Source organism: Cetorhinus maximus, chromosome 15 (assembly GCF_964194155.1).
Source record: "Cetorhinus maximus chromosome 15, sCetMax3.hap1.1, whole genome shotgun sequence".
Taxonomy (NCBI): domain Eukaryota; kingdom Metazoa; phylum Chordata; class Chondrichthyes; order Lamniformes; family Cetorhinidae; genus Cetorhinus; species Cetorhinus maximus.
Genome location: NC_135893.1, coordinates 59,388,570 through 59,402,027, shown reverse-complemented (window position 1 = coordinate 59,402,027; position 13,458 = coordinate 59,388,570). Strand labels below are relative to the sequence as shown.

Genomic DNA, 13,458 nt, shown 5'->3' with positions numbered 1-13,458 from the left:
CGAGTTTCGCGTCATATGCAAACTTTGAAGTCATGCTCTGTAGGCCCAAGACCAGACCATTAATATTTATCAAAAAGAACAGTTGCCCCAATACTGTCCCCTGGGGAAACACCGCTGTGTATTTCATTCGAGCTTTACAAACATGTTCACGACTACCATCTGTTTTCTGTCCCTTAGCCAATTTCATATCCACCCACTGTCCTTTTAATCCCAGGGGCTTTAATTTTACTAACAGTTCTATTATGTAGTACTTCGTCAAATACTTTTTAAAAAGTCCACATACGCAACACCAGCAGCACCACCCTCATAAACCATCTCTCTTACTTCAAAGAGCTCAATCAGGTTTGTCAAACACAATTTGTCTTCAACAAATCCATGCTGACTTCCCATATTTTTATAATGTAAGTATTTATATCAACAGTGAGAGGCCTGGAAATATTTTGGCTTCTAGTAAATCTTTAATGGGACTGATGAGAATTCGGATCAAGTTTCAAACTTGGACAATTTTTGCATCCAGAAGCTCGAAGACAAATGACTTTTATTATTGCTCCAATGGATTTGTTATGTGGTTGTTGGCTTCAGGGGTGATAAAAATTCTGCCAGAGGCCTTAAATTTGATTTTTTTTTGTGTGTGTGTGTAAATAACCCTTTGTATTTAATCAAGTGGCGAGTTCAGCAGTTCACCAGCAGCGCAAGTTTGATTTGTTTTAACCTATTATAATTCTCAAGGTCAAAGTGGTTGCAGTATATCATTTTAATTCTCTCACACTTTTCCTGCAGTCATATACAAACTTTAATACAGAATACATTTTATTTACTGTTGAAATGTTTCCTTCATTTTACATTGGTGGCCACGATGAACAAGTAATGCACACAGAAAGATAAACATTTCTTTCAGTTTATTAACAGTTTGTAATGAAGGCATTATTCAGGTCCAGTATTAAGCTCCTCATGGCTTCCAAAAAAAAACTGTTACTCCGCTTCAACTGTACTGGCAGTAAAAAATGAATGCTGCCTACTTTTTTTTGTTGTCTTGAGTATAAAATATTCTCCTTAATAATGTAATCCTGTTAGTTGAATAAGGATTACTCCTGATTATATTGCTTCTCACGCCCTATCTCTTATGTATTGGTACAGATTTTTTCTCTAGTAACTGCAAACACTGGATTCAAGTGATAATGCTTTGTATGACCGCACTGTTTATAACCCCAACTGGTACAGTAACAAAAACAAAATTGAATCACGAGATTTACTTGTGAAAAAGCACAATGCTGTTGGCTAATTTTCAGTTTCAGTTATACGAACATACAAACAAGGGGCAGGAGTAGGCCCCTCAAGCCTGCTCTGCCATTTAATAAGATCATGGCTGATCTGATAGTAACCTCAAATCTGCATCCTGCCTACCCCCGATAACGTATCACCCCCTTGCCTACCAAGAATCTATCCACTTCTGCCTTAAAAAATATCCAATGACTCTGCTTCTACCATCTTTTCAGGAAGAGAGTTCCAAACACTCACGACCCTTTGAGAGAAGTTTTGCCTCATCTCCGTTTTAAAAAGCGACCCCTTATTTTTAAACAGTGATCTCTTTTCATTTTATCTTCACCCTTCCTTTAGTTGTCTCAGGTTACCATCTCCTTCTCTTCTACATCTTTTTCTCCAATTCCCTATCCTACCTGAATCCGTGCTCCTGATTTCCTTTCATGGTTGGGATTTATAACTGAGGTAATGTTGTAATTGATAATCTTATAAGGGGTATATTATGAAGTGTAAAAATATCTAACATATGATCCGTTACAATCTAGAATTCCCAGTGGTTAATACCACAGGAATGTAACCCTCTATTATTTCTCTTATAGATTACCAACATTGCTACTGGCAGAATGTGTTCTTGTTTATATCACACCTGAGAAATCTGCAGAATTAATCAAGTGGGCTTCAAGGACTTTTAATACAACCATGTTTATCAATTATGAGCAGGTAAAACCCATTTCAATTTTCCCAAGCAATGAGTTTACTTAGGTATACTAATACGTGATATACGTGTATTTTCTGGCTTTTGTAAAGCTGCCTGTGGGTAACTTTAATTCAGTAATGTTATAATTTGGTGAACAGGTTACAAATATGCCACACAAATTGTAAAATTGGGATAGGAAAATAATGCTTGTAATAACAGTTTGAGATTTTGTTATGTTTTAATTTTAACAACTTTACAAAGATGAACTGCTTTTTATTTCAAGGCATTCAGTGTCTCTCTCAAGTGGAATCATTGAGATAATTGAGGGCACATGGAATTAGTCTTAATGCACCATGTTTCACTGTCTTAAGAGCAAGAGTTCTCCTGAGATCCAAGCCAACACTTTTCCTTTAGCCAATGTCATCTAATGTCCAATTGACTTATCTATATTTTTGCTGTTTTGAGAAATTGCAGGCACAGAAGGCAGCAGTGTTTGCCTATATAACAATAGTCACTGTTCCAAAAAAAATTATGTAAACTTTGAATCATTTTTACATGAAAAATATTAGGTTTTTTTACGTGGAATTTCAGTTTTAACAGGTAACTGGCTTTTCTCCCTGAGCAGCTGTACATATCCCAGACAGATCACCATTGTACTGTAAGAGATCTTTCAGTCTATCAACTAATAGGGGACATTCAAATGATTGCACATTTTTCAGGTGAACATGACTGATCGTTTTGGCCAGGTGATGATAGAAAACTTGCAGCGGCGGCAGTGTAACCTTGCTGGAGTAGATATCTGTCAAACTCTGGAAACGCAGGTTGTGTATACTTTTGTCACAGTTGCATTATTCATATCAGTTTTTCATTTGTGTTTTTAGAAAAGGGAAGAATGATTGAATTTTACTGCACGGAAGGAAGCCATTTGGCCCATTGTGTCTGTGTCGGATTAAAAAGAGCTATTCAGACTAATCCCACTTTACTGCCATTGATCCATAGCCTTGTAGGTTATGGCACTTCCAAGCGCATAATCAAATATTTTTAAAATGCAATGAGGGTTTCTGGCTCTAGCTCCTTTTCAGACAGTGAGTTCCAGACCCGCACTACCGCCTGGGTGAAAAGTTTTCCCAACTTCCCTCTAACCCTTCTACCAATTACTTAAATGTAATCCTTCTACTAATTAATTTATGTCTATGTTCCATGTCATTAACTGCATTGCTAAGGGAAATAGGTCCTTCCAAGCCACTCTATCTAAGCTGTTCATAATTTTGCAAACCTCAATTAGATCTACCCTCAACCTCCTGTTTTCTAAAGAAAATAACCCCAGGCTATCCAATGTTTCTCATAGCTAAAATTTTCTAGTTCTGTAAATCCTTATAAATCTCTATACCCTTTCTGGTGCAATCACATTCTTCCTGTAATGTGGTGACCGGAAGTGTACACATGCTCTAGCTGTGTCCTAACTAGTGTCTTATACAGTTCCAGCATAACTTCCCTGCTCATGTGTTTTATGCTTCGGCTAATAAAGGAAAGTATCTTGTATGCCACCTCAACTACCTTATCCACCTTTCCTGCTACCTTAGGGATCTGTGGATATGAATCCTGGTCCCTTAGCCCCTCTGCACTTCTTAGTATCCTATCATTTATTGTGTATTTCCTTGTCTTGTTTTCCCACCCCAGGTACACTATCTTATGCTTCTCTAGATTGAATTCCATTTGTCACTTTTCTGCCCACCTGACCAGTCCATTGATATCTTCCAACATTCTATAGGTCCCTTCCTCACTATCAACCACACAGCCAATTTTTGTATCATCTGCAAACTTCTTAATCAAAATGTCTGTGTTGTTCCCTTTCGTTTGTGATGACAGAACCAAATTATTCAGAAAGAACCATGTTCACGTTTAGCCTCCACACACAGCTTACCTTTTAGTCTCTAGTCTGCCCCGCTCTTGCATAGTTATTTTCCTATTCTTCATGTGTTTACAAAATATCCGTGTTTTTCCTGATTTTACTTGACAATATTTTTTCATGCCCTCTTAGCTTTCCTAATTTCCTACATAATTTCACTCCTGCACTTCCTATATTTCTTTAGGCTTTCTGTAGTGTTGAGTTCATGTTGTAATATTGAGCCATCCTTTTTGCCTTATTCTACAATGCTCCTTGACATTCAAGGAGCTCTCAATTTGAGAGTCCCACCTTTTTTTCTTTGTAGGAACATATTTGTTCTGAACCCTCTATTATCTCCTCCTACCACTGCAGGGTCAGTGTTTGGCGTTCAAGTTTCCAGTCCACTTTTGCTAATCACACCTCAGCTTAGTAAAATTAACTTAACCCCAATTGTGAACTCTAGTTCTGGTCTATCTCTGTCCTTTTCCATAACTACACTAAATCTATCTGAACTAATATCACTACCACCCAACTGCTCTCTTACTGATGCCACTTTTTTCTGCCCAGTGCAATTCCCTAAAACTAAAGTCCAGAACATCCCCTTCTCTTGTTGGTCTTTCCTTGTATGTACTGGCTTAAAATGCATTCAGGAGATTTTTTTAAATTCTGCACCCTCTGTACCTTTTACATTGATTCTATCTCAGTTAATATTTGGATAATTGAAATCCTCTAGTATTGTCTTTGCACTTCTCAGAAATTTGCCTACATACTTGCTCTTCTATAATTCCTCTGCCTGCTTGGAAGTCTATAGTATACTTCCAGCAGTGTGATTGACCCTTTTTCTTCCCCATACAGCTTCACTTGATGCTCCTTCTAATATAACTCCCCTCCTCACAACTGTAATTATTTGTTTAATCGATATTGCCACCCCTTCCTTTTTTATCTCCTCCTCTATCTGATCTGAAAGCTCTGTAACCAGGAATGTTGAGCTGCCTTTCCTGCCCTTCATTAAGTCATGTTTCAATAATAACAATACCATATCATACTTCCTGGTGTCTGCTTGTGCCCTCAGCTCATCGACCTTATTCACTAGACTCCTCATATTGAAGTCATTCCAACTATTCACTGAACAACTCATTTATTGTCTGTTTTCTCTACTTTCCACATCCACTTTTTAATTTTCTGCTTTCATTTCCCAGTTTTGCTTCTCTCCCTTCTGAATCTATGCTCAAGTTCTCATCCCCCTGCCAAATTAGTTTAAACCCTTCCCAACAGTGCTAGTACAACAATATTGGTCCCAGGGAGGTTGAGGTGCAAGCCAGTCCTGGCTTGTACAGGACCCACCTCCCACAGAATTGGTCCCAGTGCCCCAGGAATGTAAAGACCTTCCTCCTGCACCTCTCTCCAGCCACACATTTATCTGCCCCTTCTTCCTATTTTTGTACTCTGTAGCATTATAATTTGTTTCCTAGCTCCCCAAAATATATCTGCAGTACCTCAGCCCCCTTTCTACCTATGTCATTGGTGCCAGTATGGACCACAACCTTGGGCAGTTCACCCTCCCCCATCAATGCCTCTGAGTAGCATCCTTGACTCTGGCACCAGGAAGGCAACGTTCCATCCTGGAATCATCTCTGTGGCCACAGAAAGCCTGTCTGTTCCCTAACTATTGAATCCCCTAGCACTATTTTTCTGACCCTCTCCCTTACCTTCTGTACCCTAACCCCCAACACAAGTCCCCAAGATGGCAAGCACATGGCTCTGCCTGTACTTTCCAGAGGAATCATCACCTTCACCAGAATTCAGAACTAAATATTAGCTAGAGAGCGAGATGCAGGGGACTCCTGTGCTACATGTCTGGTCCTCCTTATCTATCTGGCAGTCCATTGCTTCTCTACTTGCACACCCATAAGCTGTGAGGTGACCACCTTCTGAAATGTGTTATCCATGTGGCTCTCAGCTTGTGAAATATTGCAGTGATGGTAGATGCTGCTTAGAAACCCAGAACTCTAGCTACTCCAGTTGATGACACATCCTGCACGTGTGGTTGTCCAGAACATGAGAAGCAGAGTTCCCGCGTGACATGGGACTGAGATACCTTGCTATGCCTATTTATTGGACTATTATCTAAATTTACAAGAAATAAAACTAAGGCTTGTCCCTGATATGGGCAAAAGACAACTCATCAGCTGCTCAACAATCAGTTCCTTCCCTCTTACTTTCCGTGAAGTTTTTTTCTACCTCTCTCCCTGACATTTGTTCTCCCTTACCTCCAGGTTTTTTGATTGAGGCCCTTTTTCAAGGACTTGCTACTTACAACTCGCCCACTCCCCACAACTCCCTCAAGTCCACACTCCCTTCTGGGTTTTGTGATTCTTTCTTTGAAGATTGATTTCTAAAAGACTGTTGTCACCCTGTTTTCCCTTGGGCTTGGTCTTTCAACCCTATTTGACTCTTTGCCACTGACTTTACTTGTCCTCTCGCACTGTTTTCTTTTGGGCTCAGTCTCTCTGCTCTCACTGACTCTTAACTGAATTTTTACCTATTAGCCCCTCTCAATGTTTTTGTTCAGGCTTGCTCTCTCCCTTCTGATTTTCTTTCATGTCAAATACTATTGAAAATACTTGTTTAACAATTAACTGAAGCTACGGTAAATACATTTTGAAACTATGCAAAAATTGTAACTATGTAGTCAACTTGTTCAGTTGGTAGCATTGTCACATCAGGGCCAACATGTTGTGAATTCAAGCCTACATCAAGACTTGATGCATAATGTGGGCTGATATTCCACTGAGAGCAGCATTGTGAGCAATGCCATCTTTAGGATGGGATGTTAAAGCATGGTTCCACCTGCCTGTTCAGGTGAATATTAAAGATTTCATGCCACAATTAGAAAAAGGTTAGGAAGTTCTCCTGGACAATATTCCTTCTTCAGTCAACACCACTAAAATCAGATTAAGCGGTCATTCATCTTATTATTGTAATGAATGTTTTTGGTACTGCATGGCTGCAATTTGTCTATATAACAAGTCACCGCACTCTAGAAAAAAATATTAAGCACATTGAGACATGATGAAGTACTACGCAAATACAAATTTTTGTTTTCTTCTATTTAAATTGAATTTCAAATAGGACTGCAATGGTTCTTAAATAGTGAACTGCTTTATAAGTACAGCCTATGATTGTTTCTAGTGTGAAATTGTTTGGATTTATTATTTCACAGAAAGATCGGTTTCTTTTGAATGGCTGGGATCGTGCGAATGCTATGGACATGATGACAGTTTATAACAGTTTGCCACAAGCAGATATTCAGAGGTACATTTAATTTTGATGGTGATTTTCAATAGTTCTCTTCTGCTGCTGGCATTACAAACTAAAGCAGTGTATGAGTTTGCTATGTGATAGGGTAACTGTCAAGCCAGTCTGTTAGGCCATTTTGTAGGTCAGCACTTTTCTGACTTTGGAGCAATTATCTAGATGAGTAGTAGCAACTTACAGTTGTCATGTCAGTCAGAATAACTTAATAGAAATATAGGTATAAAAGCCACAAATGCAGGAATATGTTAGAATAAAATTTACAACATTAATTCCCTAATTTTAAAGATGATTATTGAATTCTGAGCCATTTATTGTGGATTTCCTGAGCTTTTGCTTTTTCTGACATGTTGGCACTAGATATTGCCTATGTCTATCATGTGTCTAACAGCCATGATCTTATCGAATTGCGGAGCAGGCTGAAGTGGCCGAATGTCCTATTCCTGCTAATTCTTGTGTTCTTTTGTGTATATCCAGTAGCAATGCAACAATACTGTTACCATGGGCTAGCTCATCCCTTCCTCTAATCTTAATTTACTGGTTTCCCCCAGGATAGAACATCTTGAATTCTTGGATGAGAAGGAGCTTTTGCAGCAACTACTGCAACATTATTGCATCTGCTGGGCCACAAAGGATAGTGATGACTTTGGTAATCTTTTCATGCTTTCTATCTACATGCCATCCTATAGATACAAGGTTGAAAAGAAAACTTCTGTGTGGATAAGACGGACAGGTGATATGAATTCAGTCCTATGACACTGCACTCTGAATTCCAGTCCTCAGAAATGTGGTTTCACTTGATGGAGGGGAAAACAGGCAACGCACACCTATGAAGGGAGGGAAGGGTAGTTAAGTCTATATTGAAAATATCAGTGACAAAAGTAGGGCAGAAAGACAAATGGTATGAAGCCTAAGATAGTGACAAAACAAACCAAACAGGAACAAACAAATTACATATCCATAAGCCTAGAAGCTGCTTTTGATGATTGTGACATAAATGTCACAGATTTAGGATTTAGTGTAAAACAGAGTTTCCTCTGCTTTATCAAGGTAGTGAATGAAGCAGATCCCATATCAACATTTCCCTTTCTAACAGCATTGTAGGTGTACCTACATCACTAGTGGAGTGCCACAGGGGTCAGTATTGGGGCCTCAACTATTTACAATCTACATCAATGATTTGGATGAAGGAACCAAACGTGTGGTATGTAGAGAGGAGGCAGTGGCGTAGTGGTATTGTCACTGGACAAGTAATCTAGAGACCCAGGGTAATGCTCTGAGGACTGGGGTACAAATCCCACCATGGCAGATGATGGAATTTGAATTCAATCGATAAAAGTCTGGAATTAGAGATCTAATGATGACCATGAAACAACTGTCGTAAAAACTCATTTGGGTAAAAACCCATGTGACTCAAGATCCACAGCAATGTGATTGACTCTTAAATGCCCTCTGAAATGGCCTAGCAAACCACTCAGTTGTATCAGACTGCCAGTAAGCCAATAAGGAATGAAACCATTCGGACCACACAGCTCCTTACTAACATGTGGGGGTTTGTGCTAAAAAGTCTGTCTCACAGACTAGTCAAGCAACAGCCTGACATAGTCATACTCATGGAATCAAAGCTTAATGTCCCTGACACCACCCTCACCATCCCTAGGTATGTCCTGTCCCACCAGCATGACAGACCCAGCAGAGGTAGCGGCACAGTGGCATATAGTCGGTAGGGAGTTGCCCTAGGAGTCCTCCGAATCCCATGAAGCCTTATGGCATCAGGTCAAACATGGGCAAGGAAACCTCCTGCTGATTATTCCCCTCAGCTGATAAATCAGTGCTCCTCCATGTTTAACACCATTTGGAGGAAACACTGAGGTAGCAAGGGTGCAGAATGTACTCTGGGTGGGGGATTGCTATGTCCATCACCAAGAGTGGTTCAGTGGCGCCTCTACAGACTGAGCTGACCAAGTCCTAAAGGACAGCTGCTAGACTGGGTCTGCGGCAGGTGGTGAAGGAACCAACAAGTGGGAAAAACATACTTGCCATTATCCTCACCAACCTGTCTGCCAGTCCCATCTTCACACTGAGGATACCCTCGTGTTGTGTGGTACTAGCACCGTGCTAAATGGGATAGATTTTGAACAAATCTAGCAACTCAAGACTGGGCATCCATGAGGCACTGTGGGCCATCAGCAGCAGCAGAATTGTGCTCAACTGCAATCTGTAACCTCATTACCTGGCATTATCCCCCACTCAACCAATACCACCAAGCCAGGAGATCAAACCTGGTTTAATGAAGAGTGCAGGATGGCAGCCAGGAGCAGCACCAGGCATACCTAAAAATGAGGTGTCAACCTGATGAAGCTACAGCACAGGGCTACTTTGGTATCAAACAGCATAAGCAGCAAGCAATAGGTAGCTAAGCAATTCCACAACCAAAGGCTCAGATCTCAGCTTTGCAGTGCTGCCATATCCAGCCACCAATGGTGGTGGACAATTAAACAACTCACTGGAGGAGGAGGCTCCACAAATATCCCCACCTCAATGGTGGGGGAGCCCAGCACATGTTGCAAATGATAAGGCTGAAGTATTTGCAACAATCTTCAGCCAGGTGCCAATTGGATGATCCATCTCGGCCTCCTCCAGAGGTCCCCAGCATCTCACATGTCAATCTTCAGCCAAATTGATTCACTCCACGTGATACCAAGGAACAGCTGAATGCAGTGGACACTGCAGAGCTATAGGCCCTGACAATATTCCAGCAATAGTACTGAAGACTTCTGCTCCAGAACTTGCCATGCCCTTAACCAAGCTGTTCCAGTACAGCTACAACACTGGCATCTACCCGACTATGTGGAAAATCGCCCATGTATGTCCTCTACACAAAAAGCAGGACAAATCTAACCTGGCCAATTACCGGCCCATCAGTCTAATCTCGATCATCAGTGGAGTGATGGAAGGGGTCATCAACAGTGCTATCAGGCAGCACTTGTTTAGCAATAACTTGCTCCTGGGTATTCAGTTTGGGTTCCGCCAGGGCCACTTAGCTTCTGATCTCATTACAGCATTGGTTCAAATGTGGACAAAAGAGCTGAACTCCAGAGGTGAGGTGAGAGTGACTGCCCTTGACATCAAGGCAGCATTTGACCGAGTGTGGCATAAAGGAGCCCAAGCAAAACCCGAGTCAATGGGAATCAAGGGGAGAAATCTCTGCTGGTTGGAGTCATGCCTGGCATAAAGAAAGATAGATTTCAATCATCTCGGTTCCAAGACATCACTGCAGGAGTGCCTCAGGGTAGTGTCTTTGGCGCAAACATTTTCAGCTGCTTCATCAATGACCTTTCTTCCGTCATAAGGTCAGAAGTGGGGATGTGCAATCATCAGCGAACAATTTTCAGCACCATTTGCGATGCCTCGTATAGTGAAGCAGTCGATGTCCAAATGCAGTGAGACTTGGGCTGCATCCAGGCTTGGGCTGACAGTGGCAAGTAACATTCGCGCCACACAAGTGCTAGGCAATGACCATCTCCAACAAGAAAGAATCCAACCATTGCCTCTTGACATTAAATGGCATTACCATCGCTGAATCCTCCACTATCTACATCCTGGGGGTTACCATTGACCAGAAACTGAACTGGGCTAGTCATTTATATACTATAGCTGCAAGAGCAGGCCAAAGGCTAGGAATCCTGCAACGAGTAACTCCCCTCCTGACTCCCCAAAGCCTGTCCACGATCTACAAGGCACAAGTCAGGAGTGTGATGGAATATTCCCCATTTGCCTGGATGAGTGCAGCTCCAACAACATTCAAGAAACTTGGCACCATCCAGGACAAAGCAGCTCGCTTGATTGGCACCTGATCCACAAACATTTGCTCCCTCCACCACTCACGCACAGTGGCAGCAGTATGTACCATTTACAAGATGCACTGCAGAAATTCACCAAGCCTCTTTAGACAGCACCTTCGAAACCCCCAACCGCTACCATCCAGAAGGACAAAGGCAGCAGACAGATGGGAACACCACTACCTGGAATTTCCCCTCCAAGCCCCATCCTGACTTGGAAATATATCGCTATTCCTTCACTGTCGCAGTGTCAAAATCCTGGAACTCCCTAATCGCACTGTTGATGTACCTACACGACTTGAACTGCAGTGGTTCAAGAGGCAGCTCACCATCTTCTCAAGGCCAATTAGGGATGGGCGATAAATGCTAGCCGAGCCAGTGATGCCCAAATCCCATGAATGAATTAAAAAAAAAAAGCTAAATTTGCCGATGACACCAAGAGGGATAGGAAAGTAAGTTGTCAAGAGGAGGTAAAGAGTCTGAAAAAGGGATATAGACAAGTGAGTGGGCAAAAATTTGGAAATGGTGTGTAATGTAGGAAAACATGAACATGTCCACTTTGGCAGTAAGAATGGAAAAGCAGTATACTATTTAAATTGAGAGATTGCAGAACTCGTACAAAGGGATCTGGGCGACCTGGTGCATGAATCACAAAATGTTAGCATGCAGGTATAACAAGTGATTAGGAAGGCAAATGGAATGTTGGCACTTATTGCAAGGGGAATGGAATATAAAAGTAGGGAAACTTTACTGCAGCTCTACAGGGCATTGGTGAGATGACATTTGGCTGTGTACAGTTTTATCTCTTCATTTGAAAAAAGATATAATTGAGTTAGAAACAATACAGAAAAGGTTCACTTGATTCATTCCTGGGATGAAGGGCTTATCCTATGAAGAAAAGTTGAACAGGTTTGGCCTATACCCATTGGAGTTTAGAAGAGCGAGAGGTGATCCTATTGAAATATATAAGATCCTGAGGGGACTTGACAGGGTAGATACCAGGAGGATGTTTCCACATGTGGGGGAGACTGGAACTAGGGGATACAGTTTAAGAATAAGATGGAGATGAGAAATTTTTTCTGTCCAAGGGTCATTATTATGTGGAATTCTCTTCCCCAGAGAGCATTGGAGGCTGGATCACTGAATTTATTCAAGGCAGAGTTGGACAGATTTTTGATGGACATGGGAATCATGGGTTATGGGGGGCAGACAGGAAAGTGGGGTTGAGACCACACCAGGTCAACCATGATTATTGAGTGGCAGAGCAGGCTTGAAGGGCCGAATGGCCTATTCCTGCTCCTAAAGTTCTCACATGAACTGCAATGGTTCAAAAAGGCGGCTCATCACCTCCTCCTAGAGGACAATTAGGAATGGGCAACAAATGCTGGCCTAACCAGCGGTGCTGAGATTTCATGAAAGAATAATTTTTTTAATAATTAGACAGGTGGTTGGAGGAAAAGGACGGGGTTAGGTGAAGGGATAAGGGAAATAGGATAGGATTAAGACTACTACTGGTGTGAAAGATTAGCAGCAGTAGATGGGTTGCACAGAATGGTTTATTTTTGTATTATTTCTATGTGCACTGTTCCAAGCCTGTTTGCAAAGTAGCTTTTCTTTAAAAAGTGAATAGAACAAAGTTATTTTCTTTTTAAAGCAGCAGTGCCAATGATGAAATTCCCTCTTTAAGGTGTTGTTCCTTTCATAGGAAGTTGCCAGTTTTCCCCTCCTTCAAGTGAAACTTCATTTCTGAGGACTGGAATTCAGAGTATAGTGTCAAAGGGCTGAATTCCTATCACCTTTCATACAAGTTTCCTTTTCAACTTTGGAAAAAAAATGGACATGCAGAAGTAGTGGGTTGAAATCAACAAACTGACCTATTCCTCATAACTACCCACTGTATTCTCACATGTAATGTCCTCTGTTTGTTTTCAGGTATTGGTGACATTACGTTTGGGAACATTTGATTTCCATTGTGAAGCAAAGTGCAACTATGAATCCAGCAATCAATCTGCATGAAAAGGGAAATCCACTGACACCTTAACAGAACACTTCCTTTGTGACTAAATGTTTGTTGCTGTTTTACTGCATATAAGCACCAGAAAACGCTGAACTTGCATCATTTTGTGAACTTGCATCCTGTAGTTTGTTAGATTAGCAAACTACTTGTTTCGCATCAGAAAGATTGATTTGTTTTGATTTGTGATATTTAATAAAGTTCTTATTTGAGATTGATGTGTTCACCAAAACAACAGACATTGAGTTGTTTTTTTAATCATCAGTACACAAAAATAGTGTTTTCCACAAATGCAACAGTTAAGACATTTCTTTTCAGTATTGTTGATTTAAAATGCGATTTTATTTGGATTACATCCAAACTAAATAAATGTGAATTTAAACTGTTAATCAGTTAATTTTTACAGTAATGTGATTAGACAATTGCTGTTACCTTTTTAGTA

General features: G+C 40.9%; 1 protein-coding gene across 2 annotated transcripts in view; it reads left to right on the top strand.

Moving 5' to 3' along the window:
- Positions 1 to 13,234, top strand: part of lcmt1 (leucine carboxyl methyltransferase 1) — a 70,434-nt gene extending 57,200 nt beyond the window's left edge. For both annotated transcript variants that reach the window (XM_078558491.1, XM_078558490.1), the window contains exons 8-12: positions 1,860 to 1,980; positions 2,677 to 2,778; positions 7,069 to 7,160; positions 7,712 to 7,809; positions 12,935 to 13,234. In XM_078558491.1, the coding sequence (XP_078414617.1) occupies positions 1,860 to 1,980; positions 2,677 to 2,778; positions 7,069 to 7,160; positions 7,712 to 7,809; positions 12,935 to 12,966 (445 nt within the window). In that variant the 3' untranslated portion in view covers positions 12,967 to 13,234. The remainder of the gene's footprint in view (positions 1 to 1,859; positions 1,981 to 2,676; positions 2,779 to 7,068; positions 7,161 to 7,711; positions 7,810 to 12,934) is intronic.
- Positions 13,235 to 13,458: the final 224 nt, after the last annotated feature.